The sequence below is a fragment of the Terrapene carolina genome, unplaced genomic scaffold, assembly GCF_002925995.2.
Source record: "Terrapene carolina triunguis isolate 2854851 unplaced genomic scaffold, T_m_triunguis-2.0 Scaffold210, whole genome shotgun sequence".
Classification (NCBI taxonomy): domain Eukaryota; kingdom Metazoa; phylum Chordata; order Testudines; family Emydidae; genus Terrapene; species Terrapene triunguis.
In genome coordinates, this window is record NW_020664561.1 from 8,812,082 (window position 1) to 8,826,670 (window position 14,589).

The following is a 14,589-nucleotide window of genomic DNA, read 5'->3' on the forward strand; positions in this document are numbered from 1 at the left end:
ATTTTAAATAAAGCTTCTGAAACATTTTGAAAACCTTGTTTACTTTACATATAACAGTAGTTTGGTTATATAATATATAGACTTATAGCGAGACCTTCTGAAAAATGTTAAAATGTATTACTGGCACGCGAAGCCTTAAATTAGGGTGTATAAATGAAAACTTGGCACACCACTTCTGAAAGGTTGCTGATTCCTGCTCTACAGAATCTTTTGCAAAACTGCACTGGCTGCATTTAACTTTATGCCAGCTTGTTGGAGTTGGGTTAGCACCTGGTCCAGAATAGCATTATGCTCAGGTTTTAGCAAAGAGGAGAATATCATCCAAATAGCAATATGCACCCTGGATATTATGAAGGAGCTGAGAGACCACTCTCTGAAATATCCCAGGAGCAGAGTCTAAGCCAAAAGGGAGCCATTGATAGCTGTACCTCTGAGATAGCATGCTGGAAGTCAATATCTGGGATCCACATACCCAGCTAGTTACCTCTTTAAAGGTTGACAATTAAAACTCCCCACATCTCATATATTTGAGTGCCCTAAAATTTGTGCAGTTCAATATCACCATTTTTCTCGTATATGATCACAGAGAGTGAGTTCAAATATGTAAACCCTTCACCCTCCCAAATGTTACCATTATTTTTCATGCTCTGCAGTTCTGCTTGGAGCTTGTCTACAAGTGCGAAAGATATATGACGTGCAGGTGGTAAAAAGAGTATTAGCAGGGTGCTAAGTACCTTGGGAGCTAGTCATTTGTCCAGTAATGTACTTAGCAGTTCAGACTTTTATTTGGCACTTGAAAGTAGTGTATAGTGTATTTAATAGCTAATTTATTTCAGATGACTCCAGTGTAATTTCCATGCGCTGAGGCTATGTATTAATATTAAGCTAGCTATAGAGTGGATGGGTATGTTGTGGTATTTGGAATGCAAAAAGGGCAGTTTTAAATGAAATGCATGTTTTTAGACCTTAAATATACTTTCACAAGCCATTAAATACACATTAGTCACATAACCAGAAAGAGAGGTTAAAGAAAAAGACAATGAAAATAACGATGCCCTCGATCAGGGTGTGTGGGGCAGTGGTAGTTAATGTCGCTTTGTATATTTACCAGTTTATTATTTTTGCCTGCCTCTTACTGTTAGTAGTAAGACTGGCCTGTTAGTTGAATAATGTAGCTGAAGTCGACGTACTTAGATTGACTTACTGTGGTGTCTTCACCGCAGTGAGTCGACTGCTGCCACTCCCCTGTTGACTCTGCCTGCGCCTCTCGCGGCAGTGGAGTACAGGAGTCAACGGGGGAGCACTCGGTGATCTATTTATCGTGTCTAGACTAGACGCGATAAATCGACACCCCGCTGGATCGATCGCTGCCTACCGATCCGGCGGGTAGTGTAGACATACCCTTAGAGCTGAAACTGAAATAGACACCTGGGATGAAAAGGGAACCAAGGTAAACAAATTCAGCGGAGAAAAAATCTAGAATAGAAAATAAAGAAAAGGCTGGAATTAGATAGAAATGAAGTAAACTATAAAGAAGTTAAATATTTTTAGAAAAAATATGGAATATTTTTGCCCCTTTGACCTGAGCAAGTATCCACTATTCTGGGCCTTGCACAGTTGTTTCCATTAGGAGGAGAAATTGATGATGTGAGTCAGATATTTCTTTGGTGCAATCCTGTTTATTTACAGTGAATGTACACAAACTCCTATTTCCCAGGGCTCAGTAAGAAGAAACAACAGCAGGGAGTTTCCTTGATCACAATTTTCAAGTCTACTTCTCCAGTGATTTTTGTGTCCAAGAAACTGTGTGTAGGGGAAACCCCTGTTAATCTCCCTGGGATGGTTTTGCTCAGACCTTGCCACGTGGTCTCTTGCCGTGGGTGGTAGCTTCTGTTGTTTCCAGCTATTTCACTATATAAGGGGCATTTAATTGTTCCATCCATTAAAGCATGAAAGAAGGGTATTTAGCTCACCCCATAGTTTGAACCAGGTCTGCAATTGTCTGTAGATTAAACAACTGCTTGATGGCAGCCATTAACACCTTCCAGCATACCACTATATATAAAGGGGAAGTAATGAAACAGAACAAAAAATGAGGACAAGTTTTGTTTAAAAAAAATAATAATTTTGCGCTATATTGTCTCCTAATGATCTACATGTGGAGGCCCTTGTTGTGTGTGGCTTTCCCCCTGCCCATGCAGAAATGGGGCAGTGCAGCCTCCAAGGCATAACATCATTTTCTCCATACCCTGCAAACTCCATGGGTTTGGCAGGGTTGGCTAGTTTCTGCTTAATTTGCACCCCCATTCCTCGACATGTAAAAAAGACAATATAAATTACTGTAGATAGTTTGTAACTTGCACTGTTTCCCTCTCAGCTGTTTGAGAAAATCCATAATGAGTTGGGCTCTAGGAGCAGCTGAGGTCTGGGAAGCCACTGGCAGCTTGCCACTTGGCTTCTTGTCTGACTTCACTCCCTGAATGGAAGAACTCAAATCTCCCCTACTTCTGTATGGTAATTCTCACACAAGGAAGAAGGGACACTTTTAATTAATCTAGTTACTTTATCACTTTTATTATAATTCATGAAACAGTATCATTTTACACACACTGAAAAAGAGTCAACATATGTTGACATTGTTTCCACACTATGTTACACACTGGCTAGTTAGTATCCTCCTGGACTCCTTTTACAGCTTCCAAAATATGAGGGCAGGGTTGCTGCTTACAAGTATGTGTAGGACTCTTTCTGAGGCCAGTAGAAAGACCTGACGTTTCAAAAATCTGCTGGACCAGATGTAATGAGTGAGTTGGTTCTCAGTTGACAACTTCTATTTAGTGATGCATCTCTGTAGGAAGCCTAGTTTGATTATGCACATTAGGACTTGGAAGAATGAGCTTCAACATTCAAAATTATTATGTGGAGCCGTCCCAGATTGAGGTGCAAGCTGGATGAGGTAATATTTTTTATTGGACCAACTTCTGGTGGTGAGAGAGACAAGCTTTTGAGCTACACAGAACTCTTCAGGTCTGGGACATGTACTCAGAATGTCACAGGTAAATACAAGGTGAATACACCAGATTGAGGTGTCAGCAGAGGCGATTTTGGAACAAACTGATCAATTAAACAGTAATAAGTCATCAGGACCAGATGGTATTTACCCACGAGTTTTGAAAGAAACTATCACTTAAATCAGCCTCTCTACCAGACAATTGGGGATAGCTAATGTAGTGCTGATTAAAAAAAGAAAAAAGAAAAGACTCCAGAGGCGATCCCGGCAATTACAGGCTTTTAAGCCTAATTTCAGTACTAGGCAAATTTGTTGAAACTGTAGTAAAGAACAAAATTCTCTCATACTGATAAATATGATATGTTGGGGGGAGAAGAGTCAACATGGCTTTTGCAAAGGGAAATCATGCCTTGCCAATCAGAATTCTTTGAGGATGTCAACAAGCATGTAGAAAAGGATGATCCAGTGCATATAGTGTACTTGGACTTTCAGAAAGCCTTTGACAGAGTCCCTCACCAAAGGCTCTTAAGCAAACTAAGCAATCATGGGATAAGAGGGAAGGTCCTCTCATAGATTAAAAGACAGAAAACAAAGGGTAGGAATAAATTATCAGTTTTCACTATGGAGAAAAGTAAAGACTGGTGTCCCCCAAGGATCTGTACTAGGACCAGTACTGTTCAACATATTCATAAATGATCTGGAAAAAGGGGTGAATGCTGAGGTGTCAAAATTGGCAGATGATACAAAATTACTCAGATAGTTAAATCCAAAGCTGACTGACTGTGAAGAGTTACAAGGTATCTCACTATACTGGGTGACAGATAGTAGATGAAATTCAGTGTTGTTAAGTGTAAAGTAATGCACATTGGAAAATAATCCCAGCTATACATACAATATGATGGGGTCTAAATTAACTGTTACAACTCAAAAAAGAGATGTTGGAGTTGTGGAAAGTTCACTGAAAACATCCACTCAGTGCACAGCGGCAGTCAAAAAACCTGACAATCTGAGGAACTATTGGGAAAAGGATACATCATAAAACAGAAAATATCATAATGCCACCTTATCAATCCATGTGATGCCCACATCTTGAACGCTGCATGCAGTTCTGGTCACCCCATCTCAAAAAAGATAGATTAGAATTGGAAAAGATGCAAAGAAGGGCAAGGAAAAGGATTAGGGTATGGAACAGCTTCCATATGAAGAGAGATTAAAAAGATGAACTGTTCAGCTTAAAAAAGAGACAACTAAGGGGGGATGTGATAGAGATCTATAAAATCATGAATGGTGTGGAGAAAATGAATAGGGAAGTGTTATTTACCTTGTCTTTTAACACAGGAATTAGGGGTCACCCAATGAAATTAATAGGCAGCAGGTTTAAAACAAACAAGAACACATACTTCTTCACACAACACATAGTCAACCTGTGGAACTCGTTGCCGGGCAATGTTTTGAGGGCCAAAAGTATAACTGGGTTAAAAAAAGAATTAGATAAGTTCATGAAGGTTAGGTCCATCAATGACTATTAACCAGTATTGCCAGGCACGCAATCCTGTGCTCTGGGTGTTCCTAAATGTCTAACTACCAGAAGCTGAGACTGGACAACAGGGGGTGGATCACTCGATAATTGCTAAGGTTAAGATTTTGTCACAGTTATTTTTAGTAAAAGTCACAGTCAGGTCACAGGCAATAAACAAAAATTTGAGGGAGCCTGTGACCTGTCTGTGACTTTTACTAAAAATAACTGGGAGGAGGACAAATGGGGGAAGAGGAAGGAATGAGAGCTGGAGCCCCATGCAGGGGGAACTGACAGCCTGAGCCCCTCCACCACAGTGGGGTGTACAGCCTAGCTGAAGCCACGGAGGGCGGAGAGGGGGAAGGGGGTGCACACAGCCCCATCTCTGGCTTAGCTGTGGGCGGCTGCTAGGGGAGCATACGGATCTGGCCCCTGCTACAGCCACTGACAGCTGAAGCCAAAGAAATCACAGAGGTCTGGTAAAGTCACAGAATCTGTGACTTCCATGACCTCTATGATTAAATTGTATCCTTAATAATTGCCCTGTTCTGTTAATTCCCTCTGAAGCATCTGGCAACCGGCCACTGTCAGAATATTGAGCTAGATGGATCAGTGGTCTCACTCAGTATGGCTGTTATTTAGAAATCAGTAAGTTTCAAAACTATTGTCATGTAAACTTTATTTTTTTTTAATTTACCTTTTTATGATTCCCGTAATGTTAGGTTTAACTGCTGCTAAATTTGAAGTGTCTGATTTTCAGTGTTTTAAAAGGTGTAGATGAGCCCTTCAGTTTTAGCCTGGATCATGTGTGGAGTCCAGCAGAAGGAAGGGAGGAGTAGGGATGTCTCATCCACTTTTCCTCTCCCAAGCCTTCTCCTCACCCCGTCACTGGCTGCAAGCAAGTGGGAAAAGAGAGGAGTCAAAATTCCTTTCCTTTGCTACCCTTGTGGTGCAGCTAGGTGTTACTCAGAGCTGAGCCTAAAGGCTCAATCTAGTTCTAAAGCATTTTGTTGAAGCAATTTACAATAGCAAGTGATTGGAATATCTTTCATATTGCACTAATGTACTGCTTTATATTTCACTTAAATCCCTCAACTGGAGGAATATAGTAGCACAGCTATACCAGTGTATTTCGTAGTTACGTTGCTTCAGTTCTGTATGCAGTTCTGATTTCTAGAGATTTGTCGTTCAGCCTTGAAAATTTGCTCCAGGCTGAATTTGCAATACAAGGTGTTAACCCAGGAGCAACTTTTGCCAAATTTGGTCTGTGGTTTGATGTAGCAGAATTACAAGACTTAGTAATTAGATACTTTATTCTATTTTATTCACTCTCTAAAACCAAACCTGTGACAAATGTATTTTGCTGGTCTTTAGCCAAAATTGTGCTGTGCTGTATTGGTGTATGATTGGGTATTTTCTGAATATACTGAATGTTTCAATTTTGTGTTAAAAATGTGTCTAGTATGAATGTAATCATTTTAGTTTATGCTCATTTTGTATCATGGAATGACAAAACACATATTTAATATCCATAACCAGAAGAGGAATAATATCATGAATATCTATTGGTATTACATAAATCAGTTAATGGAGTTTAAAAAATCTGTAGACTTTAACACTACAATGATCTGTTACATTGTCTCACACTCACCTACTGAAAGAAAATTGTTCTGACCAAAAATCTTTTTTTAATAATTTACTAAATATACAGTTACACATTTTGAATAATTTTAGGGACTTATTTTAATTTACCCCTTTAAAATCCATTGGTAACTCCCCTCATTTTTTTTTACATTAAACTAAAACAAATAATTGGTTAATGTTAAATCACTTAAACATTTAGAAGCAATAAATGTTAGATTCATTCCTAACAAATACTGTGAGAATAACTTTCTCAACATTGTATTTAGGTATTGCAGTAGATAATGCTGTATACTCCAAAAATATACTGTGCTGAGACCTCTGCATATCTAGACATAATAGAGCGAATTAATTAGCTAGTTTGAGCCTTAATTTTAAATGTCTTTGCATTTGGGTATTTATTTTGGATCTTAAACATTGCTTATATGTATTTTTTATGATTTTGTAGTTATATTAACGTGTCTACATTTGTGTTGTTTAAATAGTTCAGTAATTTGAATTGATAAGAGGGTAGAAGCTGATTTTAAACTTTTACAGATCAAAATAGAACAGCATGTTTTTGATTTTTTAAAACAATCAGTTTGACTTTATGAAGGTTAGCACTTATTTGTTTAATAATTAATAGGACTTTCCTGCCAATAAGGATTAGATTACTGCTGACTTGCTTTAACTGGTGATTGTTATAGTAATATTATGGTAGTTTCTATGTGGTATGCAAAGGTACATCTATGAATAATTTCATGTTTTGCTAATCTGCAGGATATAACCCTGTGGAAGTACTAGAAGGGAAGCCTCTTTCAGAAGTTTCCAAATACCATTAATATATTATAGGGAAATGGTCAGTTCCATTGTCTTAATTTGTCATTCTTATTTGCCTCTTGCTGTGTAAGCCTGCATTGTGCCTGGCAACTGTTACCTAGTGACAATTTCAGCTGCTTTAGCCATTGGCTGTGCTGTTGATTGGGGCAGAAGGACCGAGTCACCTTTCTGATAGTGAGTTCTTCTGCATCAGCTAAGGATAAAGAGGAGCAGCAGGCTCAGGTGCAAGCAATAATTTTGAGAGAGAATGTGAGGAATAGTGACAGCATCCTTGAAACAGCCTCACAGTAAATAGGACTTCTGTATCAAGCAGTTCACCGTAGCAGCTGATAAGAATGAACATAGGTGAGAAACATTGGTTTATTGCTGTAGCAAGAGAATTTTTTTAAAAAGTAGTAATTTTGTAACAGATTAAATTACTTATAAACAGAGAGAATGAACAACTGGCAAGTGTTTTGGGGATGTTATAAAATCAAAAAGAACCTTCTGTACAGCATGATGGTGCACCTTGGAAAATTAACTTCAAAAGAATGCTTTCTATCAAACTACTGCATCAGAAGTGGAGAAAATGTTTCTTTTCTAGTGAATGAAATTCCTTCAGAAGGACAGTGAAGACTATCAAAAGCATCAGTGAGATGTCAGTACTTTTAAAGGGACATTAAACAAATGCTAATATAATAGCTACATGACCTTGGAAATCTTTTTATTTGGATTGATTCGTTCTTGTCTGCCTCTTCCTAATCTCAGGAATTCTAGGATTAAAGATATTTTTAGTATTTCTGGGGCTTTTTTAAAAACAAGACTGTGTACATTTAGTAACCTAGCTAATGGTCCTTGCACTAATCAAGCAGTTACTCAAAAATGAATACAGAAGAGGCTTTCTTTAACGTATGGCTGCTCCATAACCGCAAATACAATTAACAGGTAATGTCCAGCTATTAGAAGATCTGGTTTTTAAAGCAGTGATTTATCATGCTAATCGTCTAATAAAAACAGAAAGTCTGTGGCAGCCTAGAAGATGAAGCTGAATGACAGAATAATGGAGTAAACAATGGCAGCTTTTCTAGTCTGATCAGCATTTCATTAGCTTCACAGCAGAATGCAGATGGAAGTTTCTGTTCTTGTTGTATGGAGCTTGTGAAAGGATTCAGGTGTTGCTACAGAGGTGAGAAATATCATGGATATACCCATGAACTTCACTGTACTGATCCACTGTAGCAGATATGGCATTATTTCTGAAGAAAATTATATTTGATCATCACTGCTGAAATGAAATGCAAGAAGGATTTATTTTGTCTGTGAGGACCTTGGATTGTGCTGCTGACATTGATAGTTGTAGTGGACCGTAACTGTTTAAGAGAGTTTTGAATACTGACTTAAAGCTCCAAAATTTATGCTTACATTTTTCTGATTTTTAAGTGATTACACATGATCTTCCTCAGTGTACAGGTAGATGTATGTTTTCCTTCCTGGGAGTCAGAGGACAAACCTGGCTTTCCCCATACCCTTCTCCCTCCAAATAAAATTCATTATTCATACACAAGCTGTGGTGAGTCTATTGGAATTACCCTGGACAGAAATGTTTTCCTTACCTCTCTAATGAATAGAATATATGAAGAAAAGATCTCCTGAACAGAGCCAAAAGACACAGCACAATACGGTGAACTTTTCCTTGGTTTTCCAGACATTTTGTGATTTAATTATTTAAATGAACATAAAACATTAATTTGTTTCTAAAGATTGCTGATTCATGAAACCTGTGTTGTACTGAGACATTTTCCCCTTTTTATTCTTTGTATTTTTCTTGCTAATTCCAAAGAAACTGCCTTTCTCAGGAAAAAACAATCACAGAATTTTTTTTTTGAGGCAGTTGACTTTTTCCTGTCTCTCCCCCCTCCCCTGCCTTTTTTTTGTTTGTTTTTATTTTCATCTTCCACAAATACAGTAAAAAGAACCTGTTTTCTTTAGAAGTGCCTTGTGTTTGACAAAGATGGATCAAGAGCACTGGAGGAAACCTGTCAGTGGCCTTTTTTCTTCTTTCTGGCTTTTTTTTTCTTTCCTCAAAGCTAAGGTGTGTCAGAGTGTTGCATTGATGCTGAAGAGGCATCAATAGCTATGAGACTGTAACCTCCCTGAGAAAAGTGCTGGCCGTGTCTACAAAATGAGATCATGAGACTCTGAAGCAGAGTTTAGCTGATGTTGGGCAGGTCACTTGCTCACCGTAGCTCCGATTGCAGTGTTACCGAATCCCAAACCATGAACCACTCCAGATGGACTGAATGGAGGACTCTGAACATGAGCAGTAGCATTGTGAATGTGTCTGAGCATCTCTCTTGTCCGCTAGGATTTGGCCACTACAATGCAGTCGACATCTGCATCCTTGAGACAGTCATTATTGTTTTGCTAACATTTTTAATTATTGCTGGTAATTTAACTGTAATATTTGTCTTTCACTGTGCTCCGCTCTTACATCATTATACCACCAGCTATTTTATTCAGACCATGGCCTATGCTGATCTTTTTGTTGGAGTTAGCTGCCTGGTTCCTACATTATCATTGCTTCACTACTCTACAGGTGTCCATGAGTCCTTGACTTGTCAGGTTTTTGGATATATCATCTCTGTGCTGAAGAGTGTCTCCATGGCATGTCTTGCTTGCATCAGTGTTGACCGCTATCTTGCTATTACAAAACCTCTCTCCTATAATCAACTGGTCACGCCTTGTCGCTTGAGAATCTGTATCATTTTGATCTGGATATACTCTTGTCTGATCTTCTTGCCTTCCTTTTTTGGTTGGGGGAAACCTGGTTACCATGGAGATATTTTTGAATGGTGTGCTATCTCCTGGCTCACCAATGCTTATTTTACTGGCTTTATTGTGTGCTTACTATATGCTCCAGCTGCTTTGGTAATCTGCTTCACATATTTCCACATCTTCAAAATTTGCCGGCAGCACACCAAAGAGATAAATGACCGGAGAGCTCGTTTTCCTAGCCATGAAGTGGATGCTGCTGGAGAGACTGGGCACAGCCCTGACCGCCGCTATGCCATGGTTTTATTTCGGATAACCAGTGTGTTTTACATGCTTTGGCTCCCCTATATCATATACTTTCTGCTGGAGAGCTCTAGGGTGCTGGATAATCCAGCACTTTCCTTCTTAACAACATGGCTTGCTATAAGCAATAGTTTCTGCAACTGTGTGATATATAGCCTCTCCAACAGTGTTTTCAGGCTGGGACTCCGGAGACTGTCAGAGACAATATGTTCATCTTGTATGTGTTTAAAAGACAAGGATGTACGGGACCCCAAACCTAGAAAACGGGCTAATTCCTGCTCCATTTAAAGAAAACTGGGACAACTAATGAAATGCAATCTGACATTGGGTTTGGATAGCATTTGATACATCTGGAAATTTGCCACAACAGAAATATTTACTTGAATAGTTCCTATGACATGAGATGTGGGTTTGGAAGTAATTCGGAATAAAGGAAAAGGTTGCTATTAAAGGGCACTGAAAGGGTACACAAATTATTATGAATATGGGTCTTGTGAAATTGTGTGGTGGTATGACAGAAATTTAACAGAAGATGAAAGAAATCAATATCTCATATCTTCCGCAGGGCATGATATAACAGGCACTTCAAAGCAGGCCCCCCTTAGGATAAATTAGTGACTTATTAAATTTTTTTCCTTGTAGAGAAATAGTCATATATTATATATGTGGCAGGATATACAGTAGTCTCTCGCATTAAAATAAACTTTTTTAAACACAGTGGGTGGCTCTCCATAAATGACATCAACAGAGGATGCATAATAAATGTTGCAATTTAACAATCAGCTGCACATAGTCTTTGCTTGTGTCTTGTACTATTTTCAGTTGTACAAATAGCCGCTAAACCCTTTCCCTTCCCCCCAAAACCTCATACAAATTAAAGAAACGGATGGGTACACTTTTTGGATAAAGTTAGTTTTATTTTTTGCATTTCTGGTGCAGCTTCCACAAAGCCTGCTTCCCCCTCCCCCCCACACCCCATTTCCATTTTTTTTTTCATGCCCTGCACCCTGGGTTCCATTATTCAGAAGTGACTTAGTTAATGAAAGAGCCTGTCAGATAAACATAATTTCAAATAACTTCTTCCTTCAGAAAATTTTTACTAGCTTGATGATTGCATTCACCATATTCTAATAACTTTTACAAACTTTGTTCTCTGGATCCTGCTGAATTAGCACACAGTATTGATGTGGTGTCCTTTAGGATGTACTAAAGCTTTTCCTTTAACAGTTACACAAATAATCCTAATGCAAATATGATAACCACACACAGCAGTGTAACATCACTGCTCAGTGAATTAAAATTTTTTTTTAAATGGAAAATAACTTTTCTGTGGGGTCTGAATAGTTTACTGTTGTAGCTGCCAATCCTTTGTGTGAACCTAGCTTGCACATATTGTATTTTTTTAAAAAAGAAAATGTAAAGTATGTGGTCTGTGCCTAATGTTTCATAGCATATGGAGTAGGTCAATTTTAAGTCTACAGGATTTAAAAAAAGAATTACTTGCTCTAAGAGAAATACTTTTGTGCAGTTATTAAATAGATATTTATTAGAGGAGGAGGTGGAGAGACAATTTAGTATAAAATACAGATAAGAGCCTCCGTATTGCCTTTTGTATTGCCTTTCAGGTTCACCGCTTAAATAAAATACTTTGCAAGGGCACTACATGTGTAATAAATTGCCTGGGGTTCAGATATAGTATGGCAGGTAGTGAAATATTTTAAATATTATTTTTGACCCAAGGTGCCATTTTCTCAGATGGTGGTTTGTTTTGTTTTTTTTTTTTTAAAAGGCCTAACTATTGCTCCTCTTAACAGCTGCGCTATAGTTCCTTATTTTACCAAAATGCATATAATGAAATTGTGCCTATGACTTTTCATAATGGAAGTCAACCCTCTTTGCACACCAATGGTTTGACTACAGTAGTCCCTTTAAAAATAAAAATGTACGCATTGTTTTATGGAGGTGGTTCTGAACCCCTGTACATTTTTAAAACTGTAAGAAAAGTAAGAAAAAATAAAAAGAATAAAGTAGTATTATGTATATCAAAACCAGACTTGGCTTTAGTTCCCTGATGTTATTCTCTGTTCTCTGAAAGTCCAAATGGGTGACAACTAAGGAATTAGAATTAAAAAAAAAAAAAAAAAACTTTAATTTTTTTTTTTTTTTGTTGCTTTCCCTACATCATGTGTCTGTCATTGTTTCTAATATTGTGTATTGGTGAGGCAGGTTTAAGTGCCACTTGGAACTTTCCTCTAGTCTAGCTAAGCTTATTTGGGGTTGATAATTACCCCAGATTAATACTCCAGATAAAATTTGAGAGGAATTTCTTGGTACCTTTGTCTTTACCTCGTATATCTCATAGTTGTCTAGACAGATGAACCTATTCCTTCCCTTCTGAAGACAATGGGTGAAGTTTTTAAAAGTGCTTAAAGTGGTTTGGTTCTATTTTTAAAAGAGTTTTAGGCATTTTGGTGCCTACGTCTCATTGAAAGAGAGTGAGAGTTAGGTTCCTAAGTGTTCAGGATGGGTAAAAATCTATTTAAAAAGAACTCAAAATAAGAGTTTATTTAAATTAATTTTTTGTTTTTAAAAACCTTTTTAAAATGGCTTATGTTAAGGCCTAAATTTACTATAATCTATTAAAATAATTTAAATAAATAAAAAAAAATGCTGCTTTAATGAGCCCTCCTCAAATGTTAATGAGTTAATGAGTTCAGCTTTTTTTATGATACAGAGAATCAGGGGGGATTCTCTGTAACATCTCTAACTTTTGCAGTCAATTAAGCTTTATAAAGTCACAATACCGCATTCAGTATCTATATTATTTTTAATCTTTGCAATTGAGTGAATGCTAGTATTTACATTTACTTTCAGTTTCTGCTGAGCAGAAAAGCTTTTGCCTTAATTACTTTTGTTTTCAGTTTATCTAGCAGATGAAGAGAAAATATTTTCTTCATTTGGACTAATTCATTCAAAACTGAGGAACCAACCGGGAGTTGAAAAAACAGGAAAACATGTTTTCATCCAATCTATGAATAAAAACCAGGTGTGAAAGAGAATTAAATCTATTAAGTCTAAAAGTTGAAGGACAAGGGGCCAGATTTTCAAAGGTATTTAGGTGCCTAAATATGCAGATAGGCTCCTAGTGGGATTTTGAAAAGTATCTAATCAGGCTAGATGCCTATCAGCACTGTTGGCCCCCAGATACCGTTTTTTATTTCCTGGTCACCATAGGCCAGATTTCCAATCTGACAATTCACTAACTACAATTTATACTTCCTTTGTTAAATAAATCTGTATTCAGCACATTTAAGGTAGTTTTATTTTATTGATAAACAATTTTTAAATGTTTTTCTTGTGCATTTTCAAATTAATTCCAATTGCCATCCAAATGTAAATCAACATAAATCCGCAGTAAAAAATTAATAATCTAGTAAATAAAAAATGTATCATTAACCATTTTCTAATAATAAAAAGGAAATATATTTATTCATATTCTTAATTATGTTAAACTATACAATTGTTTAAATAAGTGTGTATAAATACAGGGTATTCTCCTGTTAGCAAAAAGTACCACATTTAGTATAAAGGTTATATTTATTTGCAAATCAATATGTTTTAATGGTTGTACCAACCAATGAGAACAAACCTTTCTTTAGGAAAATGGCTGAAGTATAAATGCAAAACAGGGTTAAAATCAATGATTTCTTGCTGATGTAAATAATGATTAAAATTGGTGATTTAAATCAATCCATCTTGTAAATGCCTGAATCATTTTTGAAAATGGGATTAAGAGCCTTCAGAAAATTTTACCCAGTGGATATTTCATAGCTGTCCCCAACTGTTCTGTAGTGCATGGAATCAAGCTTTGGTCTTCACGCTGCAGCTAGTTTTGCTAAACTACATGGTGATTATTTCACCTTTTTGGGGAAGTGTAACCTATTTATTGGCCTAAGACCAGTCTGTGCCCACATATTCATAATTCAGCTTGTAGTTAAGGCTGCCTATGGGAGGGTGAAGTAGCAGTATGCCAGTCTCTAATGAAAGAAGCTAATTTTTAAGGTAAGAAGGGGGAGAACTAGAGTACCTATCACCAAAGTCTCAAGTTACTAGTTTTGGTATGCATCACAGTGGTTCAAGTCTTAAAGGTGACTTGAAGAGGGTCTTTGCCTCTTCATTTTTATTTACTGATAGTGTAGTATTAAGATAGCTCTAAAGGGCTTGATTTCTAAAATAAATGAATGTTTTGGGGTTTTTTAACCTTCAAATATCAACCTTCCTTAGGGGACCCGAAGATGTGGTTTGGGAGATTTTACAGCACCTACTTGAAAGGAAAGGGTGAATGTGTAGCAAAAGAGCCTTTCTTCCAATTTTTTGTTAGGTGTTTGAGTTCAGTAGCTGCTAAGAAAAACAAACAAGAAATCAGTTTGAGTAAAAATCACTCCCTCTGAATTGAATAGATGTTACTTGTTTGGTATTTGTGACATGATTTTATCAATGTATTTTATCAATACATTAGAAGCAAGAGGAAGACCAAAGACAGGGTAGG

At 37.2% G+C, this 14,589-nt stretch overlaps 2 protein-coding genes across 2 annotated transcripts in view; both read left to right on the top strand.

The window, feature by feature from the left end:
- Positions 1-14,589, top strand: part of LOC112107404 (rab GTPase-activating protein 1-like) — a 545,250-nt gene that overhangs the window by 221,600 nt on the left and 309,061 nt on the right. The window lies entirely within an intron of this gene.
- On the top strand, positions 9,183-10,328 carry LOC112107360 (G-protein coupled receptor 52). Its single transcript, XM_024201018.1, has one exon. The coding sequence runs from the start codon at positions 9,183-9,185 to the stop codon at positions 10,326-10,328; it is 1,146 nt and encodes a 381-aa protein (XP_024056786.1).

Bases quoted from the DNA above. Each gene is read 5' to 3' on its own strand.
- LOC112107360 (XM_024201018.1), top strand. From the start codon at position 9,183: ATGTTGGGCAGGTCACTTGCTCACCGTAGCTCCGATTGCAGTGTTACC.